General features: G+C 40.5%; 1 protein-coding gene across 1 annotated transcript in view; it reads left to right on the top strand.

Annotated features, from left to right (window-relative positions):
- LOC145770977 (ubiquitin carboxyl-terminal hydrolase 7-like) overlaps positions 1-17,654 on the top strand; it is a 163,712-nt gene that overhangs the window by 110,537 nt on the left and 35,521 nt on the right. Inside the window, exons 5-6 of the mRNA XM_082582719.1 lie at positions 2,986-3,136; positions 5,081-5,287. Coding sequence (XP_082438845.1) covers positions 2,986-3,136; positions 5,081-5,287 — 358 coding nt within the window. The remainder of the gene's footprint in view (positions 1-2,985; positions 3,137-5,080; positions 5,288-17,654) is intronic.

The raw sequence follows: 17,654 nt of genomic DNA, 5'->3' as shown, positions 1-17,654 counted from the left end.
AAATTTGCAAAGTCACCAAACCTACAAGAGAAAAAAAAAGAATAACATTTAAAAATCAATCAACTCCTGTAGCAAGGGCGTTTAAGTCTTTGATCATGCAAGCCCATCAGAAAACACAATTGGGATAAAGAATTGACTGCTATTAAACAGAAGAAAAGTTAATTTTGCCTAAACGGTTTTATTGACACAAAAGGTGGAGATCACCTAATGATTTGAGCATTATGAACTATGCTAGATCTAAGTGTTCAACATCAGGTTAGATCAGTGGTTCCCAACCTGGGGGTCGCGACCCCCAAGGGGGTCGCAGAGCATTTTATAGGGGTCGCGAAGCTGTTGCTCATACAATAACAAAAGTGAATGTAAGTAGGACGAGGTACTGGTCCGCTAACCATTTCATTCGGATTGCTTGTAGCACAACATTATTGCATCAGTATGCGTCCACTGTGATGTAGCCTAATAAGCGTGACTGTAGGTCCTGCAGTCACGTTTATTAGGCCTACATCACAGTGGACGCATACTGTGTAGGACTATTCGCTGTAAAAGTGTAAATTGAAACTCTATTAACGAAGTAGCCTTGTATATTAGACAACAGAGATCAGTCAATACTCGAGATTGCTAAAAAATAGTTAAAGGGAGCATTGTTCCATGGAGAAAAAACGAAAATACGTTGAAGTACATTAACCTTGGCTTTACTTCTTTATTGACTAATGGTGTTGAGAAGCCACAGTGTGTTCTCTGCAACGTAGTTCTTAGCGCAGAATCATTGAAACCATTAAAATTGAAACGCCTTTTAGAAACCAAACACCCTCAACATGCTAAAAAGGATGCAGCATTCTTTAAACGCCATGTAGCTGGTCTCAAGCGGCAACAACTTGACGCTACTGGAAACTTTATCAGGCAAATCTGGCTATAATTCAGACATCCCATGAAATCGCACTGGAAAATGCCAAAGGAAAGAAACCTCACACTATTGGGGAAACACTTGTGAAGCCATGCTAGTTGAAAACGATAAAGCTAGTTCCTTTTGTTGTATTATTTGTTAATAGTATACTTGCATTTAGGAAAGAATATAAGTGGGGGTCGCGGTATCTACGAAAAATTTTAAAGGGGGTCACTAAGACAAAAAGGTTGGGAAGTTAGATCGTTTGAAAATACAATTTTGTTTTCGCTGCTATCCAGCCAAACACTCTGCATTCTTCATTTTGAACACAATGCTCCATTTGCAAGATTGGTTGTTTTTTTTGCTTTCAGATAATCTAGACACCTTGCTAAACCAACAATTTATGCTAAAACAAAGTGGTCCGGATTAACAATACTTGACTATACAAATATATGCTGCTGAAATGTGGTTTTTATGTCAAATGTAACAGATAACCTACCATAGTTGCAAAACAAACGAAGATATACTAGCTGAAACTAGAACTCTTTTGAACAACAAGACAATCAAGTTTTTGGTCATATATGGAAAGAGAATTTTGGAACACACTGCTTGTTGTGAAAAAGTCAATGGAAAACGAACATTAAGAAAATAGCACCTCATTTTTCACAATAACCTCAATGATCACTTTCATTCTACTACAATCGAAATAAACTGCTTATGCACGCCTAAGACACTCACACGAAAAAAAAAATAGATAACTTAATGCATTATTGTTGGTAACATGTAAAAGGAATCGTCATGCATTTGAAATGGTTCCTAATTCCTACTTCATGATTTCAGTTATTTTAGCTGGTGAGCATGAGTGTATGTGCATATTCAGTTTTTTTTTCAGTAATTTTGTTAAACTAAAACTGATCAACTTTTAAATATTTATACTAGCTGCAAAACTGAATTTTTGAAATAGAATGTACTGTAACGCAAAGTTGTATTTTTGGGGTGAGTGTAGTAATTTGTTTTTGTATGGATATTGGGGCACCAGGAAAATTGCCCGCCGGAAAATTGCCCATGTGGGAATATTGCCCACCAGAAAATTGCCCGTGTGGGAACATTGCCGTCGAGAAAAGTGCCACCCGGAAAATTGCATGTCTTTGAGTAAGAAAATAACTGCAAAAAAAGTCCAGCTGGAGCCTGTATTGAACCATTGTTCCTCAAATAGTTTAAAATTATCACCCAGCTGTGATAAAAGACGTGATAAAGTTTAATCTGCAAATCCAAAAACTAAGTGAAAAAAATGCTTCTGGGGAATATAAATATCAACTCTCTATCTCACACCGACTAAATTATACAGCTTTACACTCAGTTCTGAGGACAGTATTCTTTAAGAATAAGCTAATGTCTCAAATTTTGTCACCCCAAAATGGTGGCCGTCATTAAAAGTGAGCGCAGAAAAGACATTCTTGTAGATGAATTGATGGATGTATTCTCATTATTTGGCTTCTGTATGATCGCTTTGGGTAACAAATGAGCAACAATAGTAATCATGTAAATTTCTGATTTCAATTAAACATTCCCCATACTTGTCATTCCCGCATGAAAGTTGTTGCTACTTTCAATGTCTAAATGATAAATTTATGATGTGATGTGCCTTTATTACTGCAAATTACCTAATGTACGTTTTCAAGTTTGCTACAGATTAAAGTAGGCTACTTCATGAATTTTGCCTAATACATGACAAAGATCAGTGTCAAAATGTGCTAATTAAATCTCGTCGCACCAATCTGGTTGCAAAGGTGCTAAGCTTAGACCATTTGAGGAACAATGGTTCAATACAGACTCACTCTGGATTTTTTTGCAGCTATTTCTTACTCAAAGACGGGCAATTTTCCAGGTGGCAGTTTTCTCAACGGCAATCTTCCCACACGGGCGTGTTTCCGACGGGCAATCTTCATGTCACAGGATATTGGATACTCTTTTCTTCAGTGTTGAAACAAAAAAAAATATGAATTTTGTAGGTTTATTGTTCATGGCAAGCACAAGTTCCAAAACAATCAATGCTAAACAGCATTGAGCAATGAAGAACTAAAAGTGCACTTGTTATTTTGCAGACACTTGAAAGCCTTACGGCAATCGTCGTATTTGGAATTGCTTCAGAACATATCAGATGCGTTTGGCTATCCAACCAACACCTTCCGATTATGGCTGTTCTCACAGAGACCAAACAGTACTTGGCGCCCAACGTTACTGGATGTGTCAGATGTAAGTTTTCCAAACAAAGTTATATAGGTTTACAATGTATCTTTGAACTTGCTTTAAGTTCACTTTTTATTACTGTATTCAAACCTTGCTTAGTCCGATAGTGAATTTATAAATCGTTTTTAAGCCTTTTTCCATCCTATTGGTTTTAATGCACAACTATAGCACAATCTTTGCCATGGTATGGTTATTAAGATGTTGCTGGCACCCATCAAAGGAAAAATTTGGTCTCGACTACTTTTTTCCTTTGATTGTTTTATAAAAAAACATCATCATTTATATTTATGATCAACTAATGTGAATAATAAGCATGCAAGTTGTTTTACTGCGTTGTTTGGTTTGGAGCGTTCTTGCTTATCTTCTAGGCTCGGATGGAATGCTTCAACCTCTCCTACAAGCTTTTGTGTAACATAAGTTTCTAGCAAATCTTCCCTTTTTCTGTAACATGGGAAAATCACTAATTCCTTAGATTTGAAATAAAGTTTCGTCTTTGAATATTACAAACAAATTTCTTCAATGTTCAAACTCAAGCAAGCAACCACTACCTACACATACAACATACAACCAAATGACCTAGATCAGTAGCAAATTCACTATTACAACACAAGCCTAGGGTCTACTGTAAGCTGCATTTGTTGCTTCAAGAAATTTAGTTTTGATTGTCGCAGTGGACTGTATGAAGATGCGATATAGCATAATTAGTAATCACGAGTTCCAAATGTTTCCATATGGGTACATCATAAAAGAATGTAAAAATACCATGTCTTATAGTTTTTGCACAAAAAGGGCAACAAATAAGACTAGAAATAGAAATCAAACGTATTATTTCCATTTCTGGTCTTTCAAAGAATGGACAAAGTGTGAGACAACCCCCAAAAGTCACATTTTCCCTTGAGCTTCAACCTTTAGATTGGGTTGAATAAACAACTCATGGCAATGTAAATGCAGCTATGTTATAGTTTCAACCTTACTCTACTGACATGTAATCAAAAAAACATTCAAATATATTTTATTTTCTTGCCGAAAATCTTTGTCAAAATCTTGTTCCCTTACAGGAACATTGGGCATTGATGGGTTAATTTATCAATATGGAATGCTAAGCGTATTTATTGTGATGTTATACAAGCCTCAAGGGGAAGTTGTGATCCCCACACCTTCCTTTAGATATGCTTCTATTGTGTGAATGTGCTCCCTTGCCATGGCTTTATAGTCAACTAGCATTCTAATTTGGGATAAAAATTCGAAAATTGGGTTTTGAGTATTTGAGAAACGAAAGCTTGGAAAACCCTGTCTCTCAGTTGATAAACATTGGAGCCCAATCACGTTTACTCCAAGGTCTCTGCTCTAGTGCTCCCTCAAATGAGCACCCCCATTAACCGAAATTAAGATACCCAATTTACCCATTTATGCTCAACTTCTGCTCAATGAAGCTGACAAACAAAACATCTCTGCGGCTAAGTGAGCAGACCATAGATGGAAATCAAATACCACCAGACTTCAATCATGATTGGGTTAGATTCGTAGATAAAAAATTTTGATGAGAGAATTGCCGGCCTCATTCTCGTTGCAGATTCTGTTCACTGCTGTTTTGATTGAAAATACTAAATTTCAAGTTGTCAAACTGCCATTCTTAACTTCTATTTACATTATCTTTTGTCATAATAGCTGGTTAATTTGCCCATGTGATTTCAGTCACAATTTAGTTAAAAACTTAGTGGTACCAGAGATTGCTTTCATTCAGTAGCAATGACGACATAAAGTTTAATTTTCGAAACGTTTGCTGAACTTCATTTTAGTATCTATATTTTGGGATCTTTATTTTATTATTATTATGACCAGGCCGTCTAATTATTTTGCTTCTAAATTATAATTCTAATATACATTTTATTTACATTTTATTATATATACTTTAATAGATATTTTAATTCAATTATGGAAATTTTTCAGACTGCAGGAAAAGCATTGATTGATGTTGCTGAAAACGAAAGTCCATGGCATGTCTGGTTGGAGTGTATTTCTCCAGACTCCCCTCAAAATACTTTGCCTGGATTCGATAAGCAAGGGGACATCCTACTGTTTCTCAAGATGTTTGATCCATACACTCAAAGTATCGCATACTGTGGTCATGTCTCTGTACCGATTGAAGGCACAACGGTAGGTGTATAGAGAGGTTTTACAAAAAAGTTGTAGGCTATACAATGCACTTGCTGGTATTTACTGTAAATTTAAATTAATCATTGTTTAAGAAATTGTTCAATGTAAACATTAAAAGAATGAATTTGAATTCGATTTTCCAGTTAGGTTGTTTCATGTCCTGTGATCTAAAGCTGAATATTTCATGAAATTTGGTTTTTAAGTTTGGCGTGCTCATAGAGTTCATCCAATTGACTGAAAAACAATTTTTGAAAAACTGTTCAAAAATAAACATCTATTGATTTTTTTAATATTAGGCAAGTTCTAGGTAAGCTTAAGTGAATCTATGTGTTAATGAATATTTTAGCTTGAAAACAAAAAAATTCAAGTTTTTCTAATTGTGCTATTTGAACAGTATATCAAAGTTATGTTTAAAACCATTTTTGTGTTTCACTCAAGCGTAATGGTTCTTTTCAGTACCATGTTTCAAACAAGACAAGTGGGAATATAGAGGGATTGTAAATGGAATGAATAGTTTAATACTGCATAAAAACAATTAATGTGACCAGAAAAATTCCCATTAAAGTAAACTGCAGCTGTCATTTTTTGAAATAAATTAAGAAAAGGGGAAATCAGATCGGAATAAGTATTTAAAAATAGGTATTCCTCTTTGTCAGGGTTTTTCTGGGAGGTTTTTCCAAAGTAGAGAAAAAGTAGGGAATTTGAAAACCCGTTTTCCACACCAGGAAAAGGTCGGGAATTACGTAAAACCTCCTCATGGTATTGAAAAAGTATGGAAAACCTTGATGACTATATTGTAGATAAAAAAATCATGCGATATGGACTGGATTAAACCGGATACAATACCGTCCTTGTCAGCTGGATCAGCTGTTAAAATAAATCACTGCTGCACCGAGCGGTTTTTCTGAGTTTGTGTTTGGGTTCTAAGGTCAATCCATCCAGCATGGTTTTACTGATTTAATTGATCACAATTACAGAAGTGCCTGCCGTTGTTCAGATGTGGAGTGCTGGTAAGCTAGGCCTAGGTTAATAGCTGATGTTCATTGACTATGTGGTCAGATGGTAGGAGAACTAACCCAACTACATGTAGGCTAGTTCAGGGCTTCCCAAACTTTTTTGCTCGGGACCCCTTTTAATCTTCTAAAATTTTCCGCGACTCTTTACAGTTAAAAGGATAAACAATGCAAAATAAACGTTTTTGATAGGATTTATTGAAAGGCTTAATTTAAACGAAAACTAACAACAAGCTATCCGTAATCGAGGCCTACTACTTGTAGCCTGCTGGAAACAAAATCAAAAAGTAAACACATTTGTTCAGTGTGATGGACTGATGGGTGCGACTGTTTTCTGCTACAAAGCAAGCCTAGCCTTGGCCTGATGTTTGTCAATGCTGGTTTCAAGGCAGTTTCAATGTTACTTACGCTGGAACGGTATTTTATCAACGTTGAAAACATTGACACACACGTATAGCCTACATGGAGATTAACGGCAGGAGTGCGGTTACTGTTAAGCCATATAATGGTGAATATTCTGCTCTAACGTTCAGCTAAGCCAAAAAGTGTGAAACTTTTTTCCAGAAAATTCAAGCCACAACTTAGAATCAAAAGATAGATCTGCAAATTTTTCCAGGGATTTTAAAAAAGAGGTGTTCGGTAATTTGTTTTTGCATACACGTAGACCTATAGCCTACATATTACATAACCATTTATCTGGACTTGGGAATCCGCTGTTAAAAATAATAATTTTGGCGCAGGGATACTGAAGGAAAAACCTGACTTTGCGATTTTCCACGTTCTTTCTGTTTAACATGCTACCATAAAATGATTTTCAATAAAATTTTGCGTGCTTTTGTCAGAGCTTTCAAAACGAGATTGGGCTTGAGCAACGAAGCGTGCGACTGTACAGTCTGCGTCACTAGAGACTAGCAATCAGCTGATCTCGCAATAATTGTTACTGCGGGCGATTTGACTGTAGGCTATGTATCTATGTACATCAAAACATCAGATTTCAACATCAAAACATCAGACAGTTTGCTCAAAGCATCAGATGTGGTAACGTCGCTTTTGTTATTGCTGTCTTTTGTGACGTATTCTCGAGCAGTGTTTGCACTTTTTGGTTATTTTTAAAAATATGAAAATAAATGAAACATTGGACTTTGGGCCTTGCCAGCGCCATTAAAAACTTTTTTTTTCAGTAATTTTTCTTGAATGTTCAGTTTACACATTTTAATGCTTAATTCCGGTTTGAAATTTTCATTTAGTAGGCCTTTAAATGATTTTGTGATTCAGTGTTCAGTAGCTGTTTACTTATTTCATTTTTGCTAGTAGTGTGAATTTTAATTGTTTTGGTTTGGCTTATGGCAGGTTGCCACGTCCTATTTAATGAAGCTTTGAATTGTAATTTCAGTATAAATGTGACAGTTTATCCCGACTGGTTTCAGTTTGGGTCTTTTGAAAAAAACAAAGCAGTTTTTTGTTCAAACAGGAATCTTCTGACATTATTATTTTTTCATACTGATTCGGATGTAATAGAGTTCGGATATACAATTTTAAACCTATGCTATGCATGGTCGTGTTTAGAAATAATACAGCACAGAAATTTTCATTGATTTAGCACTGTTAATGCGCAATTTAGATCGAAATTAGGTAGGGAATTTTTAAAATTTAGTATTGAAAAAGTAGGGAATTTGTTTATAAAAAATGTGTGGGAACCCTGTAAATGTGTTGTTTGTGGAGTTTCTTACGGAATATGATGACTAGCCAGCTGTTTAGCTGTTATCTCATGACATTTTCCATCTGAATTGCATCAATACTTAGATGAAATGGACAAAGCTCCAGATCATCACAAAGTGATATTTCAGGTTTTTCTTTTGACAGTTTCTCAGTGCGTACTGACTCACTATCTGCTGGCAGTACCAAACTACCAATAGTAATTTCTTATTGAATGCAGATGGTCTACCTCCAGCTCAAAGACCACACCAGTCAGTGTTGTGCTGTTGTGACGAATTGCTTCAGTTTAAATTGCAGCTTGCAAACCAACTGATATCTTCCAGCACTTTGCCAGAAAGCAGTAGAGGTCGTCCACATAGCCTTCCCAGTCCAAGTCCCTCAGTGGTAAGCACTTTCCTAAAACGCTTCCTCCCACAGAAAAAAAAAGAAAAGCCTCAAAAACGATGTCTAGTGTGCTACTCTCATGGAAGGAAAAAAGTGAGAAGCAAAATGAAGGAGACAATGTTGATCAATTTCAAAAATATATGACTTTGTCTGCAGATGAGCAAGAAACTGCACACAAATTTGTTTTTGAAAAAGATGACAATTTGATTCTCGTACTGGCAGGATATGAAACTAAGGATACATCTATTTTTCCAAACATCTCTTTTATCAAATCTATGAAAAAATTGTCACTACTTAAATATTGGCCATACATAAGAAAAGTTGCAAACAATGAGCCAGTAAAGAAGTTCATTGATGATGGCAATATCATCATGCCCACCACCCAGTGCTGAAATAGAACGCTTGTTCAGTAGCATGGCTTTAAACCACACAAAGCAAAGAAATTGACTGGGCAATGAGAAGGTTGCCAAATTAGTGCATGTTTATAGACACTTTGGATGGAAAGAATCTGAAACCCCAGATGAAGTGAGATATGTTCAATGTGGACAATGAAGACTGTTAATCAATGACTGAGATTATACCAGCTCTTAATCTTTTCTTTCTTTGGCTTTTGTTGTTTACTGTTTACAATTTTGTTCGCTGACTGCATGTTAGGCACAGGGGAGCATCTGACTTGATAACATAAAAATCTATTATTAGATATTAGTAAATCACAGTATTTTTCTTTTTTTGTAGGATGAGCACAAGAAATCTTATAGGTTCATTCAAAATAATAAATGATGGGAATAAACATTAATTATGAGGAGTTATCATTATTTCATTCACATTTGCAAATTTTAACAACCCAAGTTTTTCCCAGTTTCCCCCAGGGTTTTACCCGGGTAAAACTAAAGTGGGGGAACTTCCTTGGCCAACCCTGCTCTTTGTTGAATTTAATATATGAACCTTAAAAGTTTTGTTCTACATTGTATAGCAAACAAATAAAATAGGGTTATCTTCAACCTTACTTTTGAATTTTTTTGTTTGCCATGCCCATTGCCCAATTGCCCAAGTATTCTTTTAAACAAAATTTCAAGTCCACACAGTAGGGTGGTCCCGAGTTTTTTTTTAGAAATTTGTTACGACAACCCTACTTTTTTGTTACATTTTCTAAAATATTTTACTGCTTAAAACTAGTGTTTAGAGGCGCCACATGACCATTCAAGTTTTCACTTAAAGCACAATGTAGCTAATTAGCTGTTTCACACAATTTCTTGTATTCAAAGAATGTCATCTTTATTTTTATTCTTTATCCGTTTTCAGAAGATGGATGCACTTCTCAATTACGGCTACTCTTCTCTCAGCTTTGTTGTTAAGTACTCGTAATCATGCCATTTTCTTTTTTCCTGCAGTCTAATTATCATTTGACAGCCATTGTAGTGGTGGCAATGACAAAAATCTGTTGACAAATTGAGAGCTTCAAAGAAGTCTTAGAAAAGTCAAAGAAACTTTACTGATACAAGTCTTCTATCTCACTTGCTTCCACTTTTTCCATCTTTTTGTTGGCTTTCACAGAATGACTACTCTTTCCAGGCTTTTTAAGATTCCTGATTATTTTTGCTTCCTCTCTTCAGCAATGCCATCATTAAAAATTGCAAATGCCACAACTTCTCTCAGCAATGCCACAACTTCTCTCAACACTGTGAGCAGAATAACTTCGGAAGGTTTAAGCCTTTTTCTGCTTTGCTGTCATCTTTACATAGTCACTACGTAGTCAGGAAAAAGCGAGATTGAAAGAATAAACGTACTTGCTCATCTATGATGCTCTGTGGAAAGCTCCGGATTTATGATAGCCAAAGCATCCTGCTCAGGCATTCCACCAAGGAAGTGGATGACCAGTTCTTTCAATTCTCGCTAATCTTCTTTTGGTTGTTGTGTGTGCAAGTACTTTGTAGCGGACGCTGCTTTCAGCATATCCACCCATACACAGCCATCAGTGGGATGGCGACATTCCTGGGCAAAGTCGACAAGGAATGATAGGACACGAGGTTGATTACGTTGCTGTATTGTTTACTAACTCAACTCAGAAGATCAATGCTTGCTCACAACGTAATTGTTTATAGTTTTAATCTTCGATCCAGCACACAGAAAGTAAAGGAAAACACCAGAATCATCAAAACTCCATCACCAACAACTGGATACGAAATGTTGTCGCTGCTACATTATTAACAATAACTTGATCCAAACGTCATCCCGGCAGTGCCAAAAATAGAAAACAGTAGCAACAACGAAACCGATATATTGCTTTAGAATTACCAAGACTGATTTCTTGATACTGGTTTTAAGTTCTGATTTTAGATAGTGCATTCAACTGAAAGAACCGACTTTTCATATTGAACAAAAACTCAACAACTGATTTTACATATTGTAGAACTCTACAAAAGACCAAATTCCACATAGCAAACGACTGATTGATTTTAAATCATGAGCTAAACTTCTTTAAGAAGGTACTAGTGTAGGATTGCGAGTTTTACATACGATCACACAACGCAACACGACTGCAAATCTACATAACGATGAACCAAGGTAGGAATTCGGCATAGTGAAGTTGATTACTGAATTGCATTCCCGAGACGTGCAGTTATGCGCTCAAGGCGGAGCCTTCTGGACAATTCTAGTGACGTCAGAGACGACAGAGCTCTCTAGCGCTACAGACACCCCCGCAAGAAGGAAAACGGGGTGGCCGTTTGACTTCTGATGAGATGTTTGCAGCATGAAATGAAACAGGCGAGGCACAGAATGCGTATTATAACATAGACACACGGTGAACAACAAGACGGGGTCGGATCCCCTCCGCACGGCGCGAGCGCTAACAGTTCCTCTGATTCCGGGGAGCGGCTGGTCGGCTCTCGATTGGTTGAAGCAGAGGTCTCGTGCGGCGGACCTCCGGCTTCGATGATTTCTAATTAACACAAAAAAAGGTGAAGAGTTACAATGACAAACACAATCTAATCACTACGGTTATCACTAATCAATCACAGGTGAACACTGACGATGCAGATAATGTTAATATGCAGTGTACGACGACTAAGTTGTGAAAATTGATGAAGCACGTCAGAGGGCACAGAGCGCACTCTCTCTACGACACGGAGGGACAGTCCGGACAACGGCCGTGCGAAGCAGTCGCACAAACTGCCACACACCGCGACGCGAGAGCAAAGCGTCATGACAGCAGGATGGGTATTCTAACCAAACGGGGAAGGTGAGAAAATGGACAAACGTTTAAATGAAACCAGCCCAGGACTGTAGTGTCAGCAGACAACCAGGAGAAGTGACGAGGCTTGAAGTACCTAGCCTCACGACAACCTGCAAACATGGGAACTGAAAGATAGATGGGATGAATGGATGCAGTTTTACGTCATGCCCAGGACGAACAAATGGTTAAGATAAATCGTAGTCTTTCAAGTATGTGGGTGCAACGATGTTCCTACCGGCACGGGAGACGACGGAACTGCAATGGCGCTCGCCAACGTCCACAAGCGGAGTCCCGGAGCATTGCACATATTCATGTTCTACGGTGGGGCTAGGTCCAGTCTGAGGCGAGAGCGCCTCCGAGTTTTCTATTCCTACTATGGGGTGAAGCAACGCGGCTTTAAGTCTGTCGATCGATACTGTATCAGCCCTGCCCTTGATGCTCAGGGTGAAATACTTATCACTGCGGTTGAGGATGAGATACGGTCCTTGATATGACCGTTGCAGGCTGCTCAACACTCTGTCCATTCGGACGAACGCATGCGTACATGATAGCAGGGCGTCGTCTAGAAAGGTGGCTCGCTTGTTGGGATGCCTAGGGCGAGTGTAGCAAAGTGTTTGCATGAAGTATGACAGGTTCTGAGCATACAGTGAGTGTTGAACGTCCTCCCCATCACGAGCATCGAAGAATTCGCCGGGAAGCCTTAGTGAAGTGCCCATAGTCATTTACGCGGCGGAACAGGATAGGTCTTCCTTCAGCGCAGAACGCAGTCCCAACATAACGAGACCCAGATTACTACACCAGGCAGCGGGGTTGTGCTGAGTTTTTAAAGAGACTTTTAGACTCCGGTTGAAGTGTTCATTGATACCGTTGGACGCAGGGTGGTATGCCGTGGTGTGCACAATTTTACTTCCCAAGAATGTGGCCATCTCGTGCCAAAGGACAGAGGTGAATTGCCTACCGCGATCCGATGATATTACGCAAGGGGCTCCGAACCTGGAGACCCAATGTAGTATGAATGCGTCGGCACAGACCTTCGCGCTGATCTCTGCCAGGGGTATGGCTTCCGGCCAGCAAGCAAATCTATCGATGACGGTTAAGATGTAACAGTATCCACCTGAATTCGGAAGGGGTCCTACCAGATCGACGTGTACATGTGAGAAACGAGCATCAGGAGCATTAAAGTGTTGTAGTGGGGCAACGTTATGGCGTCCTATTTTGGTCTGCTGACAGGGCAAGCACGCCCTACACCAGGGCTTCCCCATTCGTTTATCACCCCACACCGTATGGGATTGACGAAGCCAATCTCGCACCCCCTGTTTGAAGCGGAGTGGTTCTGAGAAAAAATTCAAAATGCGTACGAAAACAATGCAGAAAAGCAGCTCACCGGCCTTTATATGCCTATCGAATAGGAAAATTTTTGTTATCAGCAACTTGTCGGGTGGAATTTTCTTGTTGTTGTGCATTGTGCTGTACTATATAGGCCAACATAGAATGCTCTGAGAGATAATCATCACCTCCCTCGTTAAACAAAATCCATCTCTATATACAGTATAGCTCTTCTTCCTCGGTGGATTCTCGCACCCCCAGCAACAGCTACTCGCACCCCCAGGGGGTGCGAGTACCCCCAATCGGGAAGCCCTGCCCTACACCATTGCCGTAAATCGGACCTCATTTTCGGCCAGACGAACCGTGCGGCTACAAGATTACGGGTTGCTCTAATTCCCGGATGAGCCAAGTTGTGCAACGTTTGAAACACGAGGGACCTATATGGGCACTAGAGGTCGATACCTCCCGGTACTGATGTCACAAATTAAGGAGACCCCGTGGTCGGGTAGAGTTTTCCTTTCTAACTTCAAGGAGTGTTCGGATCTACAGAATTCAGCCACTGAATGGTCGTCCTCCTGCTCGATGGGTAGTTTGAGTAAGTCAATACCCGGAAGGTCCTCGAAGATGGCATTTATCTGTGGGCGACTTAAGCAGTCAGCTACGACGTTATCTTCACCCTTTATGTACTGTAGATCAGACGTGAATTCCGAGATATAAGAGAAATGTCGAGACTGCCTACCTGTAGCATGGGCAAGCGTACCCTTGAAGGCAGTGATGAGAGGTTTGTGATCCGTGAATATGGCGAACTTACGACCTTCCAGGAAGTACCTAAAGTGCCTTAAGGCGAGGTATATTGCCAACAACTCACGGTCGAATGTAGAATAGCGTCTCTGAGTATTATCCAGACATTTGGAAAAGAAAGTAATGGGCTTATGTTTACCATCGATTTCCTGTTGGACCACGGCACCGACAGCAGTGGAAGATGCATCTACGACGAGAGAGGTCGCGGCGCCGGGGGCTGGATACGCTAACAGTGAAATGCTCTTTAAGCCTTCCTTCGACCCGTCGAAGGCTGAGATTGCATCATCGGTCCAAGGTATCGGTTTCTGACCGGATAGCTTAGGAGTTAAGATGCTGTGTAGCGGCTGCAAGAGCCGTGCACAGTCCGGAATGAATTTACGGTAGAAGTTCACCATGCCAAGATACCTCCTGAGCTGCCCTGCCTGTAGTGGGCGCTGAAACTTCTGGATTGCTTCCACCTTGCCAGAAAGGGGTTGAATGCCTTCAGAGTCGACCTCATGACCTAAGAATTTTACCTTCGGAACACCAAACACACATTTTTCCTTATTGAGAATGAGCCGTAATGAGTCAAGCGTCGAAAAACTGCCCTCAGGTGGATCACATGTTCTTCTTTATTTTTGGAGAAGATTAACACATCATCGACATAGCAAAACACGAAGTTTAATCCACGCAAGACCTCGTTCATGAAGCGTTGAAACGTTTGGCTTGCATTACACAGACCCATGCTTAATTTACAAAATTCGAAGCCGCCAATAGGCGTAACGATGGCCGTTTTTGGAATGTCTCGTTCGGCGACACGGATTTGATGGTAAGGCTTGAACAAATCCAGACTAGAGAAGATGGTAGAGCCATGCAACGCGTCGACGAAGTCATGCAAGAAGGGTAGCGGATAAGTGTCGCGCCGGGTCTGACGGTTGAGATTTCTATAGTCCCCCGTGATGCGGTAGCGACCTGTGTCCCCTTTTGGGACCATGTGAACAGGGGAGGCCCAGGGAGAATTGGAAGGGCGAATGACACCCAGATCCAAGAGGTGCTGTATCTCCTCGCGCAGATGTATTAACTTTTCGAGCGATAGCCTGCGCACACGCGACGCTGTGGGAAGACCAGAAGTGAGGATATGATGACACGTTTCATGTTTCGACGGACGATGATAATTTTCCAGAGCAAAAACCTTCGGGAACTCGACGTTTAAGAATGCGTAGGCGCCTAGCTCGGCAACATTGGAGTCCTTGCCTTTCGGTCCGCTAGAGGGTGCGGTGTGTCGCACATGATTAGCATAGTTATCACGATTCGGCATAATCAGGCGCCTATTAGGAATGTCAATGGACAGGCCAAAATGCAACAAAAAGTCTATGCCTATTATGGGTACAGGCAGATCAGCGAGCTTAAAAGTCCATTCAAATTCGACGGGTAGGCCAAGTGAGAGCCGCTTGCGCACGCTGCCGAACACCTGAATGAGCGAGCCGTTCACAGCGGTAAGAACACTAGAGGGTTTAGCACGATTAAAGGAACGACAGGGAAGTATACTTAGGCTGCTGCCAGTGTCAATAAGAAAAGTTAGATTCGTGTGCGGGTCGTAGAGCCGAAACATCGCGGCGGAGTTTAAGTTGATGGTCCCCACTTCGCCCGCTCTGCTGAAGTGGGACCCGATACGTTTTTTGCTCCTTCCCAGTTGCAAGGAGGGGCGCAGCGACGGGCCCTAGGACCAAACCTATCGTGATAGAAACAGAGTGAGGGGCAACCTCGAAGATTGTCACGTGAGGGCGTGGGCCTCCGAGCGGCGAGAAAGGGGGACGCCCGACATTCAGGCGTCCTGAAGCTCCCAGAAATCTCACTACCAGAAGAGTTCATCCTGCGATCGAATGACTGTACAGACTCAGACAATGCGGAGACACGCCTATCCAAAGATTGATTAATGTCTGCCTGCGAGGAAAGACTGCGTGAACCCTGTACAACGGCTTCATCGCCGCTTGAAATTTTAACTATTTCATCCGCTCGGCGCGCCAACGTCTCCAAATCATCACCCGCATGCGCGGCTAGAATGCGCCTAACGTCAGTCGGTAACTTACCCAAAAACAACTCACGCAACAAGGATGTATTTCCTCTAGCAGCACTACCCAAAAGTTGTCTTATTTTAGTTAAATGAGTCGATGGCCTTTCGGCTCCGAGAGAAGTCTTGTGGAACAAGGCACTCACACGGTCTCCCTCCGTGAGACCAAACTCGCGCAGGAGGGCTCGTTTAAGCATGGCATAGGGGTCGTCACAACGGTTGACGACGGCGTCGGCGACCCTATGCAATTGCTGCTCGTTGAGTGCCTGTATAACTAAGTCATATCGTTCGTCGGTATTATCAATGGCCCTATTTCTGAAAAAGCTTTCAACTAACTCAATCCAAAGGGATACGTCCGTCTCAAAGAACCTCGGCAACGACATGCCATAGGGCCTGGGGTGCCTGCAAACACCACAATCCAGTGTCTGAAGGGAGTCGTCCGGACGGATGCGAAACACATCGTCATCGCTGCTGTCAAGACGCCACGAGTAAGGCGACGACCAAGGACGACAACGACGAGGGAAATAAAAAGGCTTACGACTACTACGTTAATGTAAAAAGAGTATTCAAACATCATGAATTAATGTTACTTAAAGTGCCCCTGACAGGTTGGATCCAAGTATAGTAACTTTTTTAAGCATTTCCTAGCGCAGAATTATGCTTAGTGAACTTTTTAATCTTAACCTCGAAGCTCGACTGGTTAGGGCGAAATTTATATCAAACGCCTGTTCCGCAGCGCCACCACAGGCGAAAGTCCATATTTCACTGCTCTGGGACGACTTTGGTGGTATTACGTCATCGTGGGTGGGCGTCGTTAGTTACGGATCACACAAATGCTTTCTAGATGCAATTTGTGGATCAAAGTTTGGTCGGAGTTGGTACAAGCGGTTTCTTTTTTCAAAGATTTATTCTTTTTTCAGTTTAATAAAACTGTACTGGATACGTTCCTACAAAATCTAAAATATACTTGAAGTGAAAAAGGAAGAAATCGTACGAATCATCATTCATATTCACTATTCATAAATAAATAAAAGTTCTTTCTCTCTCATAGTGTGCCTTCAGTTGCACATTGAAATCTGGTGTAACAGCCATCTGGACTTGGAAAATTGTTGAAAAAGTGACCACGATGGTATATAGCCTACCTCCGTGTGGCGATTTTCCATTAACGTAAAGAGCCACAGAAATGGTAGGCTACTTTCGAAAACCTTGCCAAAGTGCTGAAACTGCAAGCATTGAGCTTTGCGCAATGCAAGCTGTCAGTGCCGGTCTTAACAAAATCTTAGTTATAAAGTTACCGTACATAACAGAGTCTATACATGTAAAAGCCTACTTTACCTGTGCAAGAGGGTACGTTTTTGCATACGTTGTTGTTTAGAAGTGCTGGAATTATCATCAGCAATTGGTTGCATCTGTGCTTTTATAGATGCTATTGGTATGGCAGATTTCTTCAAAATGTAAAGTTTACTCAAGCTCATTTTTACTTGAGTAGTGTTAACAAAATCATCTCCAGTGAAGTGAAGAGAACATACGACTAGTTTTGTATGGCCCATCCCACTTTCGAACACTTGAAGAAAACTTTGACCAGTTTCTTTTCAGCACCTTGTTTTGTGGGAAAGCGTGAAAAGATAGCACACGGTCTTTGTCACTAACACTGTCACATAAACAGCAAGTTGCAGGCATAAACTCAACCATAAATTAAGGGTAGCCTACTGTTTGTGAGATACTGTTGTTACACTGCAAACGGCTATAGCCAGATTAGGACAATTAAAAAGTTATCAAAATTGTAGCCCTACAGGAGTTTTAAAAAACTGCAATTTCAACGGAAGTGAGACGCTGTTTGAT

Source organism: Aplidium turbinatum, chromosome 1 (genome assembly GCF_918807975.1).
Source record: "Aplidium turbinatum chromosome 1, kaAplTurb1.1, whole genome shotgun sequence".
In the NCBI taxonomy this organism is placed as follows: domain Eukaryota; kingdom Metazoa; phylum Chordata; class Ascidiacea; order Aplousobranchia; family Polyclinidae; genus Aplidium; species Aplidium turbinatum.
Note: the sequence above shows the minus strand (reverse complement) of the source record. Positions and strands in the feature narration are given on the sequence as shown.